The sequence below is a fragment of the Lissotriton vulgaris genome, chromosome 9 (assembly GCF_964263255.1).
Source record: "Lissotriton vulgaris chromosome 9, aLisVul1.2, whole genome shotgun sequence".
Classification (NCBI taxonomy): Eukaryota; Metazoa; Chordata; class Amphibia; order Caudata; family Salamandridae; genus Lissotriton; species Lissotriton vulgaris.
Genome location: NC_141697.1, coordinates 187,684,425 through 187,710,421, shown reverse-complemented (window position 1 = coordinate 187,710,421; position 25,997 = coordinate 187,684,425). Strand labels below are relative to the sequence as shown.

Genomic DNA, 25,997 nt, shown 5'->3' with positions numbered 1-25,997 from the left:
AGAAGCATCATTAAATCATTGGGATTAATGTCCTTCCAAGCTTTAAACGTGCCCTTTATCGCAGGGGTCACTTTTTTCCTCTGCGGACCTTTGATGGTAAGTTTGCTAAAGATGACTGAATGGTCTGTCCAGGTCATAGGGAGAACAGAAGTAATGGACAATCCTTCCACATTTGTAAAGATTCCATCCAGCGTATGGCCTGCCTGGTGGGTAGGGGTCGTGACCAATTGTCTGAGGCCCATCGTGTCTAGATCTGATACAAGGGTTGTGGTGTCCCTGTCACTGTAAAGCTCTAGATGAAAATTGAAATCACCCAATATCGTGGTGGATTCTTCTGCCGCTATAGATTCGGTAATATTGGGAAGATTTGCGAGGAACGCCGATCTAGTACCAGGGGGTCTATATATCAATGTTCCCTTAAAATTGTAAGTGGGGGACAGATTAATATCAAAGTGCATGGCTTCGCATGCATTGATAGGGATTGGCGAGCAGCGGGTATTGTATTGGTCTCTTGCTATGATGGCTATCCCACCTCCTTTCCCTATGGGCCTGTCCTGCCGATAGGCACTATAACCTGGGGGAACTGCCGTAACATAGTCGGGGGCAGATGCTTCATCGGACCAAGTCTCTGTAATGTAAAGGATATCCAGGTTAAAATCACTAATAAGGTCGGCTATATCCTGGCAGTGTTTACTCAGGGAACGCGCGTTGACAAGTGCCATGAAAATATGCGTCAGCCACAGTAGCTCGGGGTTTGGTATGCAACGTGGGGTTAACAAGCATGGACGGGGAATTACAATGTGAGCACCGTATATGTGATGCCGATAGCGTAAGCGATACATCAAATTTAGTACATCATAAGGATGTTCAAATACAATTCACAGAGCTCTGTAGATTCATCATAAATGATTAATTTAATATATTAGTTACTCCTTAAACTACAAAATGTACACAAAAAAGTATGGCTAGAAACAAATTTCTGAATGCTACTCGTTTTCAACTGTATCAATTTAGAAACTTGAAAGTGGCCCTCATCCAAGTCATATCCTGAACGATAAGAGGATACTCTTGGAAGTTGATATTTTTGAACATTCTAAATAAATATTGATTCAATAATAGAAAGCAAGACAATACAATTTGAAGTTTTATAAAAGCCAAAAATCAAGCACTAAATGTAAGCAGAAAATAATTACTCAATGAACTTAAAAAGAATAAAATCCAAGATAGAAATACATACAACAAATATTCCACATCATCAAATGAAAATTAATGGTCATAAAACATTGAACAATGTTCCACAACAAAACAAAATTAAACACATTATTCATAGGACCATCCTCATACAAAAAAGTCACTAACTTTGAAAGCTGTTTTAATCAAAGCCAAAAAGAGATGAGGAAAATCAAATGTTTTTTGATAATATCCTTGCTTTCATTACAACATTGTAAACAACCATATATGAACCACACTATACAGGAGAGAAAATTAAAATATAAATGTTTTTCATGTGTGCGAGCCGATGTGAGTTGAATAGTATCAAACTCCATTGTTGGAATTTATTATAGCAGGCAAACAACAAGACAAGCAAACATTTGATTGACTAAACATTATGGTCATAACTTTCAAAAGATAAGATGTCAAATACTGGAGGAAAAAAAAATAAGGGAGTGGTGGCAATAACAAACAACAAATTAAGGTATTGATGAAATGTTTTCCATTTAGTTTTGGATTAGATCACTAATGAGGACAAAAAGCACCTCACAACTAGTTGAAGAATATGACCATATTCATTGGCCACAAATGGGCTTTGGAGCAGGGAGTATGGGATGATTATGCATTAATGACATCTGAGATAAAGCTGAAATACACCATTTTGCTGCTATTTTATCAATTGTAGTAGAGCTTTCAAGCACATTGATAGTAAAATGTTATGGAATAAACTTTATAGTTAGAGGCGGGAGACCCGAGAGCAGAGGACGGCCCGGGACCAGGGTTCGATTCCCGGCGCGGCAGGTTTCTGGACCAGGGTCAGCGGACTCGATAATTCTCTTGCCTCGGTGCCCACTCTGATCAGCGATCACACTCGGCAACTCTGGGCATTAGCTTGCCTCATCTTCACTAACGGCCCCACCAGACCGCCGGGGATGCCTGGTCTCACCCTGGAGATACCCATTAAGGGACCATCTCTCAGGGAAGCCAGGAAGGGTTTCGCAGCGGTCGAAGCGCCTTGGGACCCTACGGGTAAGTAGTGCGCTATATAAATGCCAATACATTTACATTTACAGTCTATTATTACATGTAAAAAGGATGCATGAGGTGACTTGGGTCACAATTCAGGTGCATGGAGATGACATCTTGATGGGAAGAATAGTAACTCTTAACATCCTTCAACAGGGACATATTTTGCTTCCAAGCCAATTTAACTTATATTTATCTTATCCACCTTTAGTGTTAAAAGCCACAAATTGCTTTCTGACAAAGTTAGGAAGCAAATTCATTTCTCTGATTGCCTACCGTCATTATTTCGATTTGATAGGAAAGGCACGAAAAGGTCTTCAACATCTTCTGCCTGCTCTTGTGTTTTACAGTAATAAGAATACTTTACTGGTTAACCCAACAAAAATTATAACTATATCTTTTGGCTGAATTAATACGAGTATGCCAGGCAGATAATTAAAAAAAAATCATAAATGAAAACTAAACCCATGTACTTTTAGGATTACTGATGAAACCTGTGCACTTTTATGATAACTGAGCAGTAGTGTTTCGTCAATTCCAATGTGAAAGCAGAAAAACAGAAGTGCAGATGGGCTGTTGGGGATATGAGAAAGTGTGATATATGGTTTGGAGGTGCAGTAGTTTCCCTGTTTTCAGAAGGCTTAAAATTTAAACATTTGTTCCATAAAGAGATAACGAGCTCTAGTCTACCGGGTAAAAATAATACAAAATTGGACATATTGAAGGTAAACATGTTCAGAAATAATTGTAGTCAAAGGAAGAACATTCTACAACCTGTAATAAAGATGGAATTTAAGGAGCTGACCTGCTGTGTTTCTTTGAATCAAAAACTACTAAATCGACAAAGAAAACCGCAATGAAGTCCCTAATTTGGGAGAAATTGTCAAAATTAAGTAATCATTTGAACCATTGTTGAGAGAGGTTTCATGGTGGCGCTGGGTTGACACATGTTTTTGCCTTTTCCAAGAGGATTGATGAAGACTGTGGATACAGCCTGGCTGATTAGCTGATGGGGGGTCCACGAATGTTAGCAGCTTGAAGAACGTCCTACAGTTTTGTGTGCTGTTTAACTGTCGGGTCAGTTCCGCAAGCATTATCCAGCAGCTCAGCAGCAGTGGTCTTTGGGGTGCTTCCAGCTTCACTGTTCATTGGACTGATCCTTGCCCCTGCTCCCGCCAAAATCCTGGTGAATGTGAGGGCAAAAATGCCAGGGGCCATGTTGCAGGAAGGGGCATTCATTGGCATGCATGGCATCTTAAGGTAGCGAGAGTAGCTGGGATAGCAGACGAGTGGCTGGATTTTGCAGCAGCAGAGTCTTCAATGCTGCTTCAGTAAAAGCACCCAAAAAAATTACCAAAAACGTAAAAGAGTACAGGATGGAGCACAATGAGGCAAGCAAACTCTTTAGATGTCCACTTCTTGCGAGGGAAGCCTAACTGGGGAGACAGTGGTTAGCAAGGAGGCACTATTGTATATGGGGCCCTGGAGTTGGATCTTCTGGGATGGTCTTGTTACCAGTAATGTAGGTACTTTAGATAGGCTCCCAATTAAGTCCTTCAGATGCAATTTCTTATAATGACCCCCCCACAGACTACTGTGAAGAAAACTATGGTGCACATTCCTGGGGTCAAAAGAAGGGGCTCAAATGCTCCAATCAGCTCCTGGCTTGGCCCTTCTTTACCTATAATTACAAATCTCAATAGCAGACTGCCTCCTTTGGTTACCATAGAGGAAGACTCCATAAGGAAACCTATATCTCAGAACGAGACCCAGGCAACACTATCAGAAAAATTGAGACTCCTGAGAACCCAGAATCCCTGGAAGCTTTTTTCTCATTATCAGACCTCTCTGAGACTGGCAGTCTAGTTACTTAAGGCTCAGACTTTGAGCATGATCGAAAAGAAGTAATTAAAATACATTATTCGCAGTTAATAGAAAAGGGTAGAGGGCTAACCCCTGCATTCACCATGAAATAGTGGATTCTAGAAGGGGAATAACCCTGAAAATCAACCTATGGGTGCTATTGGCGAGATCTGCGAAGATGAGCTATTCTGGGATACTGAGGGAGTTCAGTTAACCTCTACAGAAGAAACCCAGCGAGAGGTACGATCAATATCTCAGCCAGGACTGGCCAAAAGTGGGACTAACCCCCTTGTGGAACGGTCTTTAGAGTCCAACTTGGCAGTTAAGCCTGGAAAGTCTGTATATGGAGCAACAGTTTCTCCCTCCCGTTCTTCGATTTACATTCTGCTTCAAGTTCACAGGGGGGGTGTAAAAAAAGGATTCTGACTTTAAAGATTTCCCACCTAAAGACACAGGTGGTACTGTGGAACATGTCTAAGTACTTGGACATGCTATATGGCCGCCTGAATGATATTTATTCTCATTCTGATAGTCTTGTGGAGTCAACCAAAGCCATTAAAAGTCAAATTGGTGAACACGAGGGTAAGAAGGTTAATAGTGGGACATGTCCCAAAAGATGGAAGACATCGAAGATTGCATGAGGTGAAACAATTTTCACATGTTGGGGATTCCAGAACAGAATGAGGTGGATGATCCTAGAAGGTATATCGTTCACCTATTTAAGAGATCATTCCCTCAACTCAAGTGACTGAGATATAGATTGACAGATACAGCGCTGTGCATAGATTTCCATTCTGCAAGCCAAGAAATCATGCAGCAGCTCAGTTACCCCACGCTATCTTGATCCTTGTGAGAAATTTCATTTCCAGGCAACTTATATTTCAGTTGGCTTCACAGGAATGGAAATCTATTGTCATTTCAGTAGATAAGTAATGGAGATAAGTAATGAATATGAGATCCCCAAAATTGGATTTTTTGCTATTTGCAGTAAGAGAATTTCTTTTCTGTCACTCCCCCTGTGGGATCAACTAGGCCAGAAATGAGTTTCTACATAGTTTTAATAAAGTATTGCAACGTGGATACATACACAGGGGCAGATTTACAACTTCTGGTGCATCCCTGCAAATCAGCAGGGATGCGCCAAGAAAGATGTGTCGCGCAAAACTACCCGTGCGCCACCATGAATGCGCCGCAATTACAATGCGGCGCGCTGTGGCGCACGGATAGGCAGATGCGTGACGTATCTGCAGGTGTAAAGTTGGTGCAGTGTGAGAATCATGTCGCTGGTGCGACGCAACGCCAACACTGTGTCAACCCGGCCTATCTCTAACATGCTGGGTCATGCCTGTTTCAAGCAGGTGCAAGGTTTTGATGCAGCAGCGTCGGAAAAGTGACTAAGTCACTTTTCCGACGCTTTCCTCCGACGGAACGCCCACACTGCGATGGAACGCCCTCATGAAACCTGACGCAGGTTTCATGTGGTGAAGTGCTTTACAACATGAAGCATCTGTCTAGATGCGTCACGTAAATAAGACGCAACGTGGTGCATGGTTTACGCCCCCGCTGCATCACAAAAGTGACGCAACGGCAGCGTAAAAGTGTCGTAAGGGGCTTGTAAATCTGCCCCACACTTTTTATCTCATTCTGGTGAGCCAGAGGGTTACAAGAAATACATTTGAGGCTCTGTCTGCTAGTTGGTCACATAATCTTCACTCTTGAATCTCTGTCACCGAAATAATGAGTACCAACCAGCTTGCTCAGAGTATCTTTAATGTCTCTTGGCTCAAGACCCATTTTATTTAAAAAAAATCTCCTATGATCTTCTATGATCTATACTATGCACAACAAAAAAGACATAAATGGGGGTCTAAGGGAAACATCGAATCATTTTCCTTGTTGCAAGCAGCACAGAACATATTTTTGCGACCTGTGATATTATTAACCCATACACGTTTTTGATCAAATGAATCCATTTTCGCAAACATATGCCCAGCCTGACCCTACATTATATTAGGCTGCTCACATAGTGTTGCATCTGATGTAGGGGGGGGTTCTTTTTTTCTATATGAAAAGTAAGGTTGTCGATTGCTTGTGCTTTGTTTCAGAAGGAGGACCTGGATCCCTTATCCTGGTGGCAGGAATTTGTATTTCTTTGTGGGCTGGAATTGGACGTCGTATAAAATGACCTTAGGCACAGCAAGCTGATGAAAATCTGGGCGTCAGTTAGGAAGGGTTTTTTTAACCTCACACCTGGTTAAGAATTGGAGCTATGAAGGGATATTGTTGTCAAGTGTTATTAATATTTTACTTGTTTCCTTTTATGATCAATGAATTTCACTTGAAGATTATAACCTAGGTATAATTTACTGTGCAATATTTGTGATATTTATCTTAAGTTGTTTTCTAGATATTTATATTGCTTCGTTGTGATTGCATCAATCAAATGTTTTGATATATTTTCTATAAAAAATAGAATAGAACTAACCAGTTGTTTGATGCTCTTCAACGGATGTTTTTTATCAAAATCTATAGTAACAGATGTAAAGACAATGGTCTAACTGTCAATATGTTTTTAGAAAGGTTTCACAAAAATATAAAAATTATTAGGTATTTTGAAGCTCTTGATAAACTGCGAAAGTATAAAAGTCTGAAGATGTTAGCAGGGAGTTATTAAAGCTGTGCATCACAAATCAAAACAAAGCCATGGTTATGAGTGGCCAACCAAAAGGAAACTCAATGTGCATTGTATACTCTTTTTAATGAAATTATTAATGCAATGAAACTCAATAGTACAACAGATATTTTTCATTTTAAAAGCTTTTCTAATAAACTGGTAACACAAGCTGTCACATTGATCAAAAGGTGTTTGTGCATGAAAATAAACTAACTTACCTCATTAGTGCTTCCCTATGGTAAGGCCAGTTAAAAGAAGAAAACAAATGGCATCTATGCGTTACTCTTTGTAGGCAATGTTAGACAAAAATATATATGCGTTCATTCAGTAGGCAATTTAGAAAAAAATAAAAAACTTTGACTGTTTTAAGGAACAGGCGAATGTATGAATGCATTTGGATTTTGTAGTGTGGTTAATTGTATCTGCCCCAAACGGCATAAACTGAAACCTGAAATGACCGAAACACAGACCTCTGACAAGCGTGGTCTGAACTTGAACAACAGAGCTCTGCAGAATACACGGATGGGCCTCTGAGATTGCAACTGCTTATACGCTTTTATGCCCTCAAACCTTCACATTTAGTGACAGTGTGTCCAACAAATTTTAGGAAAATACATTGATCCTAGATCAATCGTTGTGAGCCCAAGCACCAGTGCGCAAGGAAGCCATGATTAGTATTACCATGTACATCACCCTGTGCTCCCAAAGAACATCACATTGGTCCTCCACCCTCACATGGTTGGTCTGCTGGCCTGTGGCTCCGTTGGCCTATGTGCACAATTGTCTGTCCAACAGTTAGACTTGTGAATATAAGTATTCTTAGATGTGGTCATCTGTTAACATGCCTTGTGTGGGGCCACATGTAGTGCTGAAAAGATGTGTGTCTCTATGCATGTACTATGTGGAAAAGGTTTGGCGCCCGGGCAGCTGACTCTGGAGCACGGGGCTCACAGTTCGATCCCCTGCGCCGTTGGCAGGTTAGCCCATCAACATGTGACTCTGGGCAATAGATCGCTTAAACTTACGGACGGCCCCCAGCGCCTTGACACCCTTAGGGGTAATTGTTTGCGCTTTACAAATACTGTATTATTATTATTACTATGCAAAAGCCAAACCTAATTACTTTAACAATTTGCGTATTGTATTGAATTTCAACAAGTGATTCTCCTCCCCTTCAGACTGAACCACCTCATCATTAAGCCCACCACCTTTGGCTGCACTTCTCCATTCTCGGGGCCAGATGTACGACTATTTTTTACGGTCACGCCTGCAAAAGGATCCTGGCATGTACAAATGCTATTTTGCAAGTCGGTGACTCACAAAATAGCATTTGTGACTCGCGCTGTTAGGAAGGGGCGTCCCTTCCTAATAGCGAGTCACAACGGAATGTACCATTGTTTTGCAACCAAATTTGCGGCCGCAAAACACTCGCAGTTTACCACTCGCAAACGGGAAGAGGTCCCCAGGGGACCCCTTACCCTTAGTAAATGGATGCAAAAATATTTTTTAAGAGCAGGCATCGGTCCTTTGGACCACTGCTTACCCTGAAAAAATTAAACAGAAATGTTTAATTTTTCTTTTTTAAATGCATCCCGTTTTCCTTCAAGGAAAAGGGGCTGTATTAAAAAAAACTGCTTTATTTAAAAGCAGTCACAGACCCCAGCAGGCCACCATCCCTGGGAGTGCTAGCCATTCCTAATGCGGTTGCAAATTGCACCTGCTTCATGAATATTATCGAGGCAGGCAATTTGCGACCCCATTAGGAATCGCTAACAGTGTCTGAGACACTGTTGTAAATTATAAAGCAACGCAATTTACGAGTCGCAAAATGTAAGGGTCATAGATAAGGCCTTCAGTACTTCTCAGGCACTTATTCAGCTACCTTTACCAACGTCATCAAATTTCCCTTTTTCTGATCTCAAAAAGGAGAAAAGACTTTCCATCAAATCTAGATCATTCTGCTGCTACAGGATGATTTAGATGACAACATCTGGAGCATCCAACTCCCGGTTATTTTACACCCATGGCTTAATGCTTCTGTTTATGACATCCAGCTTCTGCCTAGGAATCGGATGTCAAAGTAGCTAAATTTGTCCCCCCAATGCTACCTTTATTGACTTTATGGGCAGCTTGTGTGCAAGAGATCACTTTAGCTCAGATTTTAGGGCTTCTACCTTAGTACACTGAGAGAACGAACCAGTCCTGTTAGAAAAGTGTGTAGTCTAGACACTGACTTGATGTAGGCCCTTAGGTAAATGGAATTGATCTATACCGGTTCTTGCCTTAACAACACTGAGAAACTACTTAGAACATCGCAATACAATACAAAATAAATCATCATTGATGGAGCAACAACATCTCTGTAGCAGAACTGCAAACCTCCCTACCTACACATAAATACCATGTGCCAATAGTCAGAGAAACCACATTTGTAGGCTCCACCCAATATGCAGTCACATTTAACCTTAACTGTCACATCCTAGTTATCCAAGTTATGGATCAAAGATTTATTTTCCAAAAAACATTCAGATCAGTTATCAAAGTTCTAGACCTAGCCACGTTAGACATCTCATCTCCCCACCCTATGGATATTCTCACTGACACCTCTGAAGGACTTACTAAATACAGAAGGCGATCAATCATCAGGAACAAAGGATTTGGTCACATCTCTTCCAGAGCTGCAGAAACTCCCTACAAACTCACAAATGTCTCCTTAGATTTTAAACTGAAATTATGTGGCCCACTTTACACCATGGCAAATAGTTCATTCTCTTGGTATGCTTTACAATGACCAGGCCAGCAAAAACAACTCACCAACCTGGTGCATAATGCAAGTCCTACTAGGGTCCTTCCTTTCACTTTGACCTACGCACAAGTTCATAAATTAAATCCCTTCTTTATGAAGTCCCTCCAGCACACTGCTTAGACAACCTACCTCTAACACCATTATCCGTCCAGACCCACCAACCGCTATCCCTTCTCTGGATGCATTCATTTTACCCTCACAAGTGCCCATTGACAATAAATGAACAGTATGATGTTTGCAATATGTTTTTGTAATGACCATGTGAAATGCACTGTACTGATCTCCTGCAAAAATATAAGTCACGCTATAGTGAAACAAATACATTATAAAACAAACACACAGATCGCTCTGGCACCGGTTGTCGTCTTAAGTCAGAGATCGCAACAGGAACATTTATAGAAGGACATGAATTCACCAGCTCAGAAAAAAATTAGAAAATATCCCTCTAGTGGAAAGTACTGCAGGGAGGGAGTTCCTTCTTAGTGCCCCAGAACCCCCTAAGTACCTACTCCATAATCAGATCAGTTATGAAATAGGTCTGTTAAATGTACAAATTAGACATACAGAAATACTTATCTTAGTTTAATTTTTGCCTGAACATATTTGAGCTTAACAGCTACTACAGCATAGCTCTGCAGAGTGTGGTTCAAGGTTAACAGTCCTCTTAAGCATTTATACATGAAATAAAATAACAGAATTTGTAAAGAGCACAGCTACTTCCGGAGAGGTGACCCGTCCTGGTACGTGGAGGGGCACATCAGTAACCTTGAATTTGTAAAGCGCACAGCTACCCCTGAAGTGTTTTCCCGGCTTTGAGGGCCGTCGGGAAGATTAAGCGAGCTATTGCCCAGAGTCACATAGTGCTGGTCTAACCTTCCGCCAGCGATCAAACTGTGAACCCCATGGTTTGGAGTCCGGCACCCTGGCCACTGTGCCACGCCTCTTCCTGATGACCTGAGCCTCACAATTTAATTAGAAATGGAAACTTGCTGTTAGGGTCTTTCACATACCAAACAAAGTTATGTGTGCATTTGCTCAGACAGTGCATATGTGAGGTGAATCAAGGATTTTTGTTTGGTTTTGCTGTATGGTATGCAGATGGCATATGTTTATAACCATGATAGCTGTAGGCTTTTATTTAATATGAACTGTAGGAGTTTACGTTCAGGAGTTTACGTTGTGCCACCTGCTTAAACTGCCCAACGCATCTCAAATGCATCAATGGCTCATCATTGTTTGCACAGTTTACGGCAAGGATTTCCCTGAGAAATTGTTTCTGGTAATAAGGAAATGTGGGGTGTGTAAAACACATTCCTGGATGGCTACAAGAGATCTTGCTTGATGGACCTTGTGGAGGGCTGTATCGAATAATTCATTATTCTGAGATGTTCTGAGCAATTTATTTGTTCAAAGGTAATCATAAATGTCAGATGACTTTCATGACATCCTGAGTCTTATGCATATTTAGTGAAACTTGGATCCACCTATTTCAATAGGATGTCTTTTTGATAAACTCTTAAAGACATAAAAGTCAGCTGGTGTTTACAATGGGCTTAGTTGTGTAATGACATCATAGATTGGAGGGGCAGGACATGCCTGTACTCAGCTTCTACAAATGTGGAGTTGAGGTGTTTGATTTAGGATCATAGTGGGTCCTACATTTATTCTTGCCACCAGGCTTTGGCTAGCACTACTGTAACTGGAGAAATGTGCGGATTAATAATTTTATCTGCTGTCAAAACACCAACAGAAATTCTAACTCTCTATTGTAGAAGCTACAGAAGTTCAACAAAAAGAAAACTTATAGCCGCTCCTTTTTGGGTCTTGCCCCAGGAATATGGAATGCAATACCTCCAGAAACCAGATCTAACTGCTCAACTACTTTCTTCAATCTAGTTTTTGCAATTCCATAGGTCTTGCATTATTGAAAGTTTGAGCTATTAGTTCAAACTTTCAGGAATGGGAAGCCTATTGGATTGCAAATGCTTGTTTGATCTTGATCTAACCTTTGGAATCCCATGACTTCTTCAGCAGGCCAATGTTCTGTAAAAATCGGCCTAAATGTTCCCCCTCCAGATAACCACATGGATGGACGCTGCACTTGAGCGTGACAGGAGGGTGTACGAGTGAGGAGTGAAGAGATGGCCAAAACTGGTCAACCAAAATAATCAATTGGTGATGGCCGCTACGAGGGAACCAATCACCAAAAGGCAGGACAGATGCACAATATTAACCAACCAGAGAAAATAAATTTTAAAAAGTAGCCAAACTAACCAATCAAAAGCGGTGGGCATTTCCAAAGTCCCTGATAGCCCATATACTGAATACTGCATGACTCTCAGAGCAGCACATGCGCTGCCCAGGCTCAACCTAAAAAGAAGTAAAACTGCTATTGCTGAATAGATACTCTCAACAGTAAACCTGAAATCACTCAGCGTGACTTTTTCCTGTATACATTTCTGGATCCTTAATCTAATAATAATCTACTAAATCATTTGCTACATTGTATATACATTCTTTTCTCTGCTTGCTCCTTTTTGCCTCATATGTTTAAACGTTTGCTATTTGTACATTTGCTGTCTAGATCTATACCTGTTTATTGCTTGTTTTTTTAAACTTATTTCTGCTATTTGTACAGCACTCTGATACCCAGAAGGGTCATGTTCACACTATATAAAACTCCTTAAATAAATATTCAAATAAGTCTCTGAACTAATGTACCGCAGGGTGGTGCAAAGCACCATATGGATGTTCACTTCCCAAGGTCTGATCTCTATTGTTGCTCTGATGCCACAAAAGTGTATAGTATGTACATGTTTCTCTAAACATCATGGTTGTCCACTAGATAAAGAAGTAGTATATCAGAGTAGGGGTTGCCTGAATAAGTGGGAGAGGGTGTGGGGTGCCTGGCAGACATATAGGGGATATTAGGAAACATAGTCCGTACACTAGGGGACTAGCCGCTGGACTACTCCTTAGATGAGTGTGCACTGACTGGTGCGTTGCAGATGTGCCGTAAAAGTGCCCATGTTAATTGTATTTACGACATGGTAATCTGTGATCAGCGCTTTGTAACTGCCATGCATACATTATGATACCAAAGGTTTTTTGATTGTATCTATTGACCAGCATTGTTTAATAAAATGATTTTTCTTTTTAAAGAACACTACACAAATGACCAATTATGGGCTTTTCCTGCAAAAATTGAATCAACTTCCCAACAAAGCCAAGCTGAACCAGAATGTAAACTCTCCCTAAGTATTATTACTGAAGAAGGCCTCCAGTGGCATCTTTAGTCAGGGGTGCAGGCTCCCTAAAACGATGAAATAAGGCTGGGATATTTGCAAAACAAAGCAGAGTTCTCAATGACGGCAGGAGCATACTTCAGAATGGGGGCGGGAAGCAGATATCTCAGACGGGTGTGGACCTAGGATGGGGCTTGGTTTAAAAGAGGCCTTGTGGTGGGCATAGCCAAGTCCAATATGGGCCTGGTCATGCAAGGCCTAGACCTGAAATGGGTCACCACCTGCTACTCTGCAACTTTTCCGTTTGACGGAATAGTCTTTTTCCTTCCTTATTTTCACCTTCAGTTTCTTTAGAAGTTTAGGGAATATGTCAGATGAGTCAACATATTAAAATTACTGTACTTAGCCAAATCACTTATGCGCGCCTGCAGGCTGTGCAGATGGAGGTTTTGCTTATTAATTAGAATAGTGCACAGTTCTCATTCACATTGCTGGTCGCAGAGGGCAAAGACTCTCATTTAGAGTAGAGTAGTACCTGAAAAACCTCAGATTCCAGGAGAGTGAGTCCTTTGTTGGAACCTCTCCAATCTAAGGTTTTCAGGATGAAGGAAGTCTGGTGATGGGATGAACTCTCCTTTAGCTGTACCATTTCTTCCATAAATTGGGGATATTCAAACACTATCCAACTCATAACCCGATCCTAAATATGCAGATAAATGTAGCACACATCTGGCTAATGGGTTGCTTCTAAGTTGATTAATAAATGCTCCCTTAAGTCACAGAAACCTCTGTCTCTATCAATGCAATTAGGAGCAATGGTTGTGCAAACTACATGGGAGGGTGGGGCACACCTGTCCTATATGTGACTTAGTGGTTAGTTGGATGAGGGCATGAGCTTTTGTTAAAATGAGATTTATTTTATACATATGCGGCTGGTCACATTCACCAGACAGTGGAATCACATAGTTACACTTGTATTCTGGAAAGTGCGCTACCATTTGGATGCACACAAACCATGGTGCATTTCCTAGCATGTGTCGGAAGAGGAACCCCGCTACATACAAGTACTACCTGACTCAGGTTAAAAAATATTTGTGTTTTTTGCCCCTAAATAAAACAAAATAGCTTAAATTGTCATCCCTTAACAATCATGTTTATGAGTATATGAAACTGAATCAATGGAAAATTGTGTGTTCTATGAAACTATAAACAGCTAAATAGTTCCCTGCCTTCTGATTAGTGGAAAGTGGCTGTATTTGGCTTGTCATATGAATATGCTATAAAAACAATTTAAAATACGCTTATTTTGCTTTAATTACAATCCAAAAATCCTACCTGGTCCCATAAAGCGGCCGCCACTTGGTCTATCACTGCGCCGAGCTCTCTGTATTCCCCAGAGTATCTTATGTATGCCCAGGTGCATAGAGTGATAAGGGTCAATCCCATGATCATGTTGCATAGACTTGCTATGATGTCCAAGCCAATAAATCCAGTCACACCAGCAATCACGTAGGTAATGAAAATGACCACAAAAAGAGTGGCAGGAGTGCGTGCTGCATGGAATATGTTCTTGCTGTCATTGTGCTTGATATACTGCACGTACAGCTCATCGATTTCATTCTCCAGTTGCTGCAGGTACCGCCGACTGAACTCTTCCCCGCCCATTTTCTTTACCCCGCGAAACAGCTTAACTGACTCTTCTTTGAGCTCCAGGTGCTTATTTTGAAGATCACTGGGTGCAAGAAATGGCCGATCACCCCCACAAACCTGCATTTTTATAAACAATAAGAAATTAACAAGGCATATGAAAGATGATTATAATGACTTAAGGGCATAACTTTCAATGTTTCGCATCTGCATATACCCCAACAATGCAAATTATTTTGCAATTTTTTTCCATGTCTGATCCCAGCTATTTCCCAATCACATGCTAGCAATGAATGTTTTGTAATATTCCGACACATGCAGTTCTTATTACATTGATAAAACATATATTGATTGGGACATCCATAATATTACATGGTAATTGGAAAGCTAAAAATTGACGAATCACTGCCTAACAGGGGTGTACCTCTTTAAGGGTGTTGAGAGTTTAATGATGTACGAATTAAAAAAGGTTCAATCATCCATTTGCACGTAGTATTTTATCTAAACTAGTCTCATATAAAAGAAAACAAACACCAAAATCTAACACTGCTAAACAAATTAACGTATGTTAAGACTGTGCATGTGTGCATTTCACTGAAAATGCTGGATAATCAACAAATAGGTGTGAGATGAAACATAACAGAGGGAAAAACACACTTGTTCTGAAAGGTATGTAAGGTGTAAGTCATTTTTTAAAGATTTAAGTTTATCATGATAGAATGTTAGGAGCACACATTATATAGTATATATATGTGAAGCACTCAATAGATTTAGCTTCAAAATGGCCTCAACTGCTATGCTGTATTTGGTATAATAGTAAAGTGCTATGGGATTTATTATCACTTTCAGAAAGCAACAATTTAAGAACGACCACAATGTTATAAATGTAGGAGGACATGTTGGTATTGTTTGTCAGTATTTGAAGGTGTTGGCTCTTGCGAAAGTTTTCTTCAATGTCTACATCTAATGGTCTTACCAGCAGAGAGCATTCATTAGTTGTTGTGTGATTTATGTTTAAGGACTTTTGCTTCATTTGGTTCTTTTTGGTGAGGTATATTTCTTAACTTATATATACATAAATGAAATGTTTTATTCAAATATTTTATAGCAGCTGTTTCTTAATTGATCATGTATTAAGATTTTCATCAATTGGTTATATGTTGTCCATTTTCTCTAGTGAGTGCACCTGTATATATTGCGAATTCCCAATTGCAGACACACTGAACGAGCCTCTGATGCTGGTAGAGAAGTGAACCAATGTTCAATTTATTTCACTGACACATATATCAATTGCATTCAAAAGTGAATTCATCGGTACTAGTTTTCATATGCGCTACACTCAACAAATTATGTATCCATGGCTTCACCCAATATCAAGTGTGCTTTAATATGATACACAGTATTTAAATAAAGTGCAGCAAAAAAAATAAACAACATTCCATTGGCACCAAAACAATCCAGCTGCATGGAATTTCAGTAAGAGCAAAGCAGATGTTGCTTTCTTAGTGCTATATTCTTTCAAAACCGGCAATCGTAGGGTATGCTACACCTTCTGGCAATCATTGGTTACCCATGATGATCTCAAAGCCTAATAAAATAAAAAATAAAATGCATCTCCTATGGTGTTTAATCTTTTTTCGTTGATTTAAGGTTCTCACTACTACTGCATTAAGCCCAGCTGGAATAGATTTTCAAACAGAAAATACATTTCTCCAAAGTGTGCAACCAACATTCTAGTACTTCTGCTGCCTCACAAAGCACCACTGCAAACGAGGTGCTTTCTTACATTGGTGGCCAGGTGGAAAATGTAGCTCAATTTCAGGAGATGTAGCTAGTCTAATGGTGTTTTGTAAGTCGACAAATAATGAATTCTCAGTATAATGAAGGGACACAACCTGCCCTCTTCTTCATCAACGTCTTGCGGGACATTGGTTGTCCCCTACATTTCGTCTAAATCAGAACCAACATGGCCTAAGTCCTCTGTTGGTACTGGTTTTGGGCCAACACTATTGATTTGGAAACTGGCTCTATATTCACTAGTTGCACTTTCATAATGTGATATAGGCCTGGATCAGGCCAACATTGGTTCAGTGTCAGAAATCGTGATCAGTTCACCTATTGATGTGGGTGGAATTTGAGCCGGTGCTGGATTGAAAGGAACTTAGCATTGGAGTGGAAATCAGTACTAGAGTCATCGCAGACATTAGTTTTGTGCCCCACGGGACAGACATGGTTGGGGACAGAACCAGGAGCGCAGGTTTGTCTGAAGAGCCTTGCAGATCTGTGGGTCCCGAATGTGCAGCAGAGGGAACCAAAATTGCATCAAAAACCTGCAGTATGCCCTCACTGAAGTCTGCTATGTGTTTCAAAATCAACAATGGCCCTGGAAATGTAGGGCACATTGGAACCAAGTGCGAGATAGAGAAAACAAATAGTACAGATGTAAAATTTCAATCATACTCCCTATTGTTGCAATAGGATTTTTACTTGATAAATTTCAGATATGTTTACTTGCCGTAATCTTGCTTGGAAACAAAGGTGGCAGGTCTGAGGAGTGGAGTCAGATTAGGAAGTTTTCCAGGACCGAGCAGGGAAAGCGGCTGCTCTGTGAACCTGGTTGACAAGAAAGTAGTGTTTCATGAACGTAAGTACTGACGCCTATGCTGCAGCCTGACGGATGTCTATAACAGGCACCCTGCGCATCAAAGCCATTGTAGCGACTTTGGCCCTGGTGGAAAGACCCAACTGGCTCTCAGGGGGATGCTTCTTGGCAAGCGTGTCGCAGTTACAGAGGACTATCTAGAGGGTTGTCTTTTCTTTGTCTCAGAAAAATGCACAAAGGGCTGATCATTCGCACAATTACTTTTTGTGTGGTCAGCATAAAAGCTCATGGCCCTCTTATGGTGAAGAATGGCGCCTCTCCTCTTCCTCTCTGGGGTAAGACTGCGCTAAAAATGCTTGCAGACTAATCGGTTGGCCAACATTGAAGGGTGTCGCAACATTCAGCAGGAAAGCAACCCTGTTCATCAGTTTGTCCGGAAAGAAGTTGGTATAGGGCAGTACGAGCAAAAGGCATGCAGTTTGCTCACGCGGCATGCTGATGTATTGGCAATTAGCAAGACTATCTTCGAAGTTTAGAGCCTTGGAGAACAGTTGTGCATAGACACAAAGGGCGTGCACATGAGAACTATCAACTCATACCAACTGATGATTTAAACAAAGATACTTGGCCAGGTAAACACTGAAAGGCCAAAAGCGCTGACAAACAATCTTTTACTGTGTCTTCCACAAAGCATTGCTAGGCAAAGGAAAGAACAAAAGAACCTCTGAATGTTTGGCCTCTAAGAGGTCAATGTTTCACCACCATGTGTACATTGACTTTGTAGATGGACTTCTAGCATTGGGGATGTGTGAGGGAAACATGAAACAGTCTTGTTGACTGTCTCCATGACCTCGCTTTGGTCACACACAACCTGTTCAGATTCTTTCTTTTCTTCTCACAGGAACAGAAGCCCATTTTTCGAGATATGGAAATATGCACCATGCAGGTCCAAGAACACATGAGCCAGAGCTGGCAAGATCTGGCTAAAGTGAACATTTTGAATCTCTCCTCCCTCATAAAGACCTTTATTTGGCAGTGTTCCAAAAGTCCAAAATAGGTCTGAGTCCTCAGCCCTTCTTAGGAATGAGAGATTTAACATGCGTAGCATCCTCCCCCCCTCTCCGAGTATGGCGCCCATTTAATGGCATCATTGGACAACAAAAGGTAGATGTAGTGCATTAGAATTATAGAGTTGCTTCGGTGCAGGAGATAGGTGGGGTGGGGAAGAAATGAAGGACAGGGCATAGGCCCTTTGAACAATATGATTCACTGGTCTGATGTTATGGATCTCGAACCAGTGAGGAATTGATATAATCAGCTTCCAACTGGTCAGCTATGAGCATGAGAGGGCAAATTAAAGTGGCTTGATAGCTACATCAGTAGAAGTGGAAGATGTACCTGCTGGATTGAACAGTTTCGTTTGGTGCCTGGTCCATGGCCTTGAAATGACAGGGTTGTTTGCAGCAGTACAAGGTGGGAAGACTAAAATTGTCTCTAAGCATTGGCTTTTTTCTGTATTAGCAGGGAATTTTTTTTCTCCAGAAAGCATCAATTCTTTTCAATTCCCTATCCAGATGGTTGGTTAGAAAGGACTTAGGATTAAATGTACTTGTCGAAGTTGAACAATAAGGCTCTTCATGTAGGGTGCTTAGTTAGGATGTATGGGTCATCAGGGAGTAGTCTATGCCGTCTAGCCACAGGTCGAATGATTGGCAGGCATGAGCAAGGCTTCGACCATTCAACAAGAAGGGCACCAGCAAGGGCATAATTAGAATGGCATTATTAGCTCAGATGAAGCTGGCCCTAGTTGAAGAATATCAATCAATACCTTTCTCCAAAGTGGGCAACTAAAATTCTAGTACTTCTGCTGCCTCACAAAGCACCACTGCAAACGAGGTGCTTTCTTACATTGGTGGCCAGGTGGAAAATGTAGCTCAATTTCAGGAGATGTAGCTAGTCTAATGGTGTTTTGTAAGTCGACAAATAATGAATTCTCAGTATAATGAAGGGACGCAACCTGCCCTCTTCTTCATCAACGTCTTGCGGGACATTGGTTGTCCCCTACATTTCGTCTAAATCAGAACCAAGTCCCCTGTTGGTACTGGTTTTGGGCCAAAACTATTGATTTGGAAACTGGCTCTATATCCACTAGTTGCGCTTTCATAATGTGATATAGGCCTGGATCAGGCCAACATTGGTTCAGTGTTAGAAATCTGGATCAGTTCACCTATTGTTGTGGGTGGAATTTGAACCGGTGCTGGATCGAAAGGAACTTAGCATTGGAGTGGAAATCAGTACTAGAGTCATCACAGACATTAGTTTTGTGCCCCACGGGACAGACGGTGTTGGGGACAGACCCAGGAGCGCAGGTTTGTCTGAAGAGCCTTGCGGCTCTGTGGGGCCCGAATGTGCAGCAGAGGGAACCAAAATTGCATCAAAAACCTGCAGTATGCCCTCACTGAAGTCTGCTATTTGTTTCAAAATCAATAATGGCCCTGGTATTTTAGGGCACACTGGAACCAAGTGCGAGATAGAACCGGACATTTAGGGAGTGCGATCTATATCATGATTCCCTCTCACATTCTCATTACACTTTGAGTACCAGCGGTATTCGGTTGAGTCCCTTTGAACTTTGTCCTCTTGTGTCTAGACTTCGATTTTGATTCACCAAAAGACCTTGCTTTAGAAGCGCATTTCTCGTAGGTGCTGCCTCAAGACCGGAACCTCGCCTTGGCCAGGAACTTGAGGCAGGACTTATGCTTCGAGCGCGACCTCTTCTTGTGCTCAGCAATGTAGAGTTTTGCCGCTCGGTCCTGAATGATCTTGAGGTGCATGAGGCCAAATCTGTTGCATACTTTGAGTCGTGCCCAGAACCCAAGAATCAGAGACACACGTAGTTTGTGTTGATGACTGACATCAGATTTCTGCAGTCTTAGATTGGTTTGAACCCTGTTGTTTTTGCCAGGGGCATCATTCCTTAACATACTGCAAAATGTTATCTAGTCATCTGAAAAACAGATGAAGTTGGAGCATAACACTGGATCCGGATCAAGGGTCACAGAAAGAAAGGAACTGATATCACCATGAAAGGGTGGCACTTATACCCAGCTCCACTGCATCATTTTGAGGCAGTTTGGTGTCACCACTGAGACACACTGCGCCACCTACCGGCATGCTGGAGCATGGCTGGAGAATTCTCCGGATCCAGTCTATAGGTGCGGAGCCTGCGGTATCCATCAGAAATATTGAGAAGCAAAAACTATTTCTGTATCCTGTAGACACAGATTCGGAGGCTGCTCCATCTGGGTACAATAAATGTGAATTGAAGCACACCTTTTTTGATCCAGTTTGAATTGTTATTTGCAAACATTCTGCATTCAACAAAGAACAATTGACAGTGTCACTATCCTAAGCATCCTGATTGCCCAAGCCATTCTCAAGATTCTAAAGAGATTGCATTAGAGGTAGCTGCAATATCTTGTGCTTGGGCTATTTGTTGTAACATTGTATCACTAGGACAATAGTGTACTTAGCAGAGGAAATTGCTAAATTAGGGTTTTAGAGAGTCACTGAGGCTTAACGCACTATATTATGCTACCCTTCTTTTGGGTACAGTGTGTTCCTATAAAGCTGAATGATATTGTACAATTGTTAAATGTATTGTTCTCAACGAAAGTGTTGATCTTATTACATATGCAATAAAGTGGGAAAGACAAATTATTATGCATAAATCTGCCAGCTTTGAACCCTTCAATAGGTATAGTGTGACACATTACAGAACATGTTTCGTGATATACCATCAACTTTGAAACACATATAAACAGTTATTTCAAACTTCCCAGCACCACCCTGGAGTATGCCCCACTCCTGCCTTAACTGGGTTTGCAGCCTGTTGGTTGGTATGTCATCAGGCAAACCACAAATGAATTAAGAGTCTTCTGAACAAACATGCTCCCATTAATAGCTTCATTCTATGGTGTAGCTACTTAAAGAGGAACTCACCATAAGGCGTAGTAACCTTGGCGACTTCTTCATTAGTACGAACAGAGCACCCAATCAGTAGCCACCTGCCCCGATCCTAGTTGGCCTACGGAATGGCATGGGCCAAGGTAGATGGAGGTAGCTGACATTTTTGATAGTCACCGGCCATCCTCAGTCATCCGTCAACCCCTTCTGTTTCCTTGTGTTTGCTTTGTTCGCCCAAGGCCAGGGGCATGCATTTGTGCCCCCCCCCCCACCTTGTCCTAGGCCAAGGGACCTACACAACTGCCAAAGTGCCAAGATGATATGATTCATTTTGACAAATGTCTGCAAGGAGTAAATGAAACATGATTTATGGAGTGGGGTGCATTTTAAATCCTCCTACCTTGCACAATCGCAACGGGCATTCGTTTTCTGACCACCATGCCTCCCCAGAAATCGGGTGTCTTTTTTGCACCGTCCTCGCCTTGGACAAGGCAGGGGATCATGTTTATCCCTCCTACCTTGGACATGGGATGGTGTTTTATAATCCCTCACCATCCCTTCCTTGTCTAATTGCAAACGTCACATACACCAAGAAAGGTGTTTAAAAACATACCTGCAAAGGTGGACATTATTTTTGAAAGTTAAATTTCATCATGGAGCACAGGTGAGTTTAATGATATTCCAATGTTGTCAAAACATCCCGAGAGGGGGATTCTTGACTGCCCGAATGCCTTTAGCAATGGAGGTAGGCTTTCATTTCCTAAAGGGCAGCAACTTAGCAAATAGTAGGAAGAAAATTGCTGGAATGTTATTTTTCAGCTGTCTAGGAGGCCTCATATCATCACTTCTTCAAAATAGCAGAATATGAAGTACGGAGACAGAGAGGACTTTTGAGCAGCCATTTTCCTCCATTGGCTTCCATCTTTCTTTCATGGTTTTCCATTGCTCGGATGGGTTCCATCAGGGTCATGTCATTTACTGAATGATTTATAGTCCCATTTATCTCCTGCTTAGATTTTAGTGTGGTGCATCAAGAAGTCCTTTTGCAGAATTGCAAATGCAACATGATGTGTACCTTGTAATTGAAAGTAAATGTATGTCCTTTCGTATATTAACTATTCAGATAAAACAGCAATGTCTTTGGCTATTATATTGCTGATTTATGTTTTAACACACCAGTAATGTGAATGCCTTAGTCAATCATACCAGTACCAATAACTAATTGTCATTGCACAAATTATTGCTTTTACAGCTTTTTTATCACAAAGTAGAGATGTACACAGTAAATACCCTTTCTTAAAGTTATAATGAAAATACTATCCCTCTGTCACAAGTATCTAATATGCAATATTCTGGTGCGTATGCCTTGTAAGTTCACCATTTACAACATAGTCTAACTTCTTTTCACATCACTCTTCTCTGAAGATAAAATACACTACTATTAATGCATTATGCTTAGCAAAGTGCTCCTACTCCCAGCTGACCTATTGTTGCAGCCAGGATGTGGCTTCATTGTAGTATTTTCTTTTCAGAATAACTGGTGGCAACACATGCAAAGCCTTAACTATTACCGTTCACCCCCTCACAAAATCTTAGACCATTGGTTTTTCTAATGCTTGCTTTATAATGTTTGTGATCTCTGTCACATCTGTTGAATACATGTTCAGCTTTTTAAAAAGTTTTTATGTATTGTAAAGGTAGTATATTTTTCTGAATAATGAAATGCTATTTTAATCTGCTTTCATACCTTCTCCTCATTCTGGTGTACGTTTGGATTGTGTCTTTCACTTTGGTAGCAATTAGTTTCATTTTCAAAACATTTAAACTTTTGCTCATAATACATTAATTAAAATTTAAAAACAAAACTCGAACATTTCCGTGAAACAAACAGTTAAAATGAAGCCATGGTTACAAAGTAAAACCTAAACCCCTCTGAAATTCACCAGTTATGGTCCACTACACAAACCAGAACTCGCGGCTTGATAATAACAAGCATTTACAATGCAATAGGTCTCGCAGCATTAAAGTTAGAGTTACTGGCATTGTAAATGACAATGCTTTGCATTATTATTTTTTTTAATTTGCAATTGGTATATAAACATTGTTTGTGAATGGTTAGCTGTTGCTTATGCTAAGCAAACTTGGAAGTAATATAGAGTGCTAGTCTTGCTTGTTATAAGCATGCTGATTTAAAGCGCTCTGATTGTGAAGCTCTGGGCCACCTTGCAGCCAGTGCTCTCTAACATGGCATGGTAGCTGCTGTTAAGTCTAAAAATGTTCTGATGTAAAACAATGTGCACTAGCAGCTGAATGTCTACACCCACATCCAGCTCCAGGCCAAGTTAACAGGGAATGCAGGTCTGTGCTTTATGTACATCTATCCTGCCCAAAAGTTCTCCTGATATTGTAATGGTGCCTGCTACTGCTCAGGGATGCTGCAGTTCTGTCGACAGAAGGAGGCAACAAGAGGGTGGGCCTAAAATGCCACCCCTGGTAGGAAGGGGCAGCATCCAGTAGTACCATCCCCGGAGAGTAAAAGGGCAAGCCCTGACACAGGTGGGACACGAAAGACAACTACAGAAGAGACAGGAAAGCCACACCTGTCATGGAATAGGGTAAGTGACATCTGGCAGGGTTCAAATATACTGCCGGGCAGAGGTGTGGGGCATGGGAGGCACTTGACTTTTCACAGCAGGTGAACATTTGAAGGGATGGGCCAGCGGGGTGCAGGCACCAGGCACGGCTCGCTCCAAGCCTCACCGGAAACGGGAACACAACAAAAAGCTTCTCTTTACTTCGGTGACGCTTCAAGTTACCGGTTTATTAAAAGTGAATCATTGCAGCTGTCTGCTGGTTATGGAAGCATAAAAGGCCATAAAGTATTTCTGAGCACGTTGGAAAGCAAGAGGTCATTCCGAAGAAATGCGTTGGGACCAAGGCTCGCTGATGTCAGTCTAGTTGGAATGGATACATTTATTTTTAGTTTATTTCTTTAAAAAGTATTAGATGGCGCTAGCTTGCAGTGTAAGTGTGCAGCAGAACATTTTTGGCATAAATATTCGTATTGCCCTTTCACAAGTACAGGGAAGACTGCGTAGTTTGTGAGTTTTACTTTTCACAGGTTCCAGTAGGTACAAGGAGGCTGATGAATGGACATGCCGCGTTTGTGTGGCGCTGGCCACAATCTAACACATTCTTGTAATGTGCAAAATCCGGTGCCATAGCGAGCTGCGCAATAGCAAATGGTTTATCAGCTGTCGGCTTTATAATACATTTAGCAGGCAACCGGAAGCCCCCAAACCTCAGAGGGAAACGTCTGATGCCCGGTATGGCCTTGCCTGGTGATCAGAGAGTGCAGGCTAGAGTTGGAGGCAGTGGAAAAATTGGCATTTGTTAAGGGAGAACTCTGGCGGTCCTGGTAGGATTTCAAATAGCCACCCTCTCAGATGTCGCTCAAGATTGATTTGCCAATATTGACCCATCCTTGAATGCTCCAAGGTGCACTGCTAATGCCAGCTTCCTGGACACCCACCCAGCATCACTTTTGCTTACCAATCCCGTCCACAGCAGGGTGACTCGCCAGGTCGAAAGACCGCTCTGTTGATCTCTGGGAGTGTCCTGGGAACAGTGCGTATTGCATCCCATGAGGTTGTTAAAGCCCAGTAGTGATACCTCCCTCTGACATGAGGGACCGCCCACCCCACACACCCAGCCATTCACCACTATGGTGTGCACTGCCCAGTAGTAGAAACGGATGTCGGCCGTGGCCAGACCCCTGTCAAAGGTTGATAGGACACATTTATCAAAGGCAATCCTAGGGGTTAGTCGGCCCAGAGAAATGTCCACGCTTGGGAGGTTATGGTAGTGAATCTGTGCCTGCCGATGGAAACGGGGGAATTCTGAAGGACGTTAAGGGGTCAAGCCAAAAAGAGAAGACCGAATTTGCAAAATAAATGCCATCTCAACAGATCCCTTCCACAGCATCACCAACATGCATCCTAGAACTGGTCAGATGAAGTTAGCTCGAACACATCTCAGCACACAATCTGCGTACGCCGGACAAAGGACCGCAGATGACCCAGCTCAACGACTCCCTACATAACACCCTACAAACATCTTTACTAGGATCAAACTCACTTTTCTTAAACATTAACCAACATGAATCTGCATTAACCAAACAACACTATCAACACAACCGACAGACGGAAATCCCATCACTGCACGAAAAGGGGGCTTAGCTTAAGGATGCACTTAGAGAGGCAGAAGGCAGAAGGCGACACACACATGCTGAGAAGAGGAGGGGCTCCCGCAAGGCTTGCCTGCACAATTCATCAAACCAATCAGCAGCCCAGGGTAACGACCTGATTTACCAGACCGGCAAAATTAGCCTTCTCGCTCTTGAGATAGAAAAATAAAAGAAAGGCCAATGACCAAAGTGCTGCTAGGCCACAGATTCAGCAACATTAAGCGTGGCAAGGTTGGGGCTGCGTTTTAGATACCGGCCTAAAATCAGGTTAATTCTATCAGACTTCTTTTCGATCACATTACCGTACTAATGATCCCAGGCTGTCTTCCAAAAGGCCAAAGTATTTTTATTTTACAAAGGTCCTAGGTTTAAGTGATATTTAAAGAAATAATTTGCACAGGCTCGAGATAAAGGCTGTGTTTTTCCTTCTTCAGTGTCCAGCCGGACCTAGAAGCGTTTATTTTGGAAAACAATTTTTAAGTATAAACAGAATAGGGCGAAACAAGTCGCACATGAGTAACTGGGCACAAGCCTGTACCTAGTCAGAGGCAGACAATACAGGGGAAAAAGAGAAAGAATTAACAGGCAAACAAGGAGAGCAGGGTGGCTTATAATACAATGCAAACAATTTTTAAATAAGCACAAAACCCACAGTAACTGCCGTGAAAATTGCAAATCATAAAACGAGCAGTACTGCAAAACAGTCGACG

The 25,997-nt window shown here is 41.6% G+C and overlaps 1 protein-coding gene across 3 annotated transcripts in view; it reads right to left on the bottom strand.

The window, feature by feature from the left end:
- Window positions 1-25,997, bottom strand: part of ATL1 (atlastin GTPase 1) — a 311,830-nt gene that overhangs the window by 15,189 nt on the left and 270,644 nt on the right. The window contains exons 12-13 of one of the 3 annotated variants that reach the window (XM_086937300.1): window positions 14,162-14,593; window positions 6,994-7,008 (exon numbers count right to left, since the gene is read on the bottom strand). In XM_086937300.1, coding sequence (XP_086793426.1) covers window positions 6,994-7,008; window positions 14,162-14,593 — 447 coding nt within the window. Of the gene's footprint in view, window positions 1-6,993; window positions 7,009-14,145; window positions 14,594-25,997 lie in introns of all 3 variants that reach the window. The other 2 variants (XM_086937304.1, XM_086937301.1) reach the window with 2 other exon arrangements.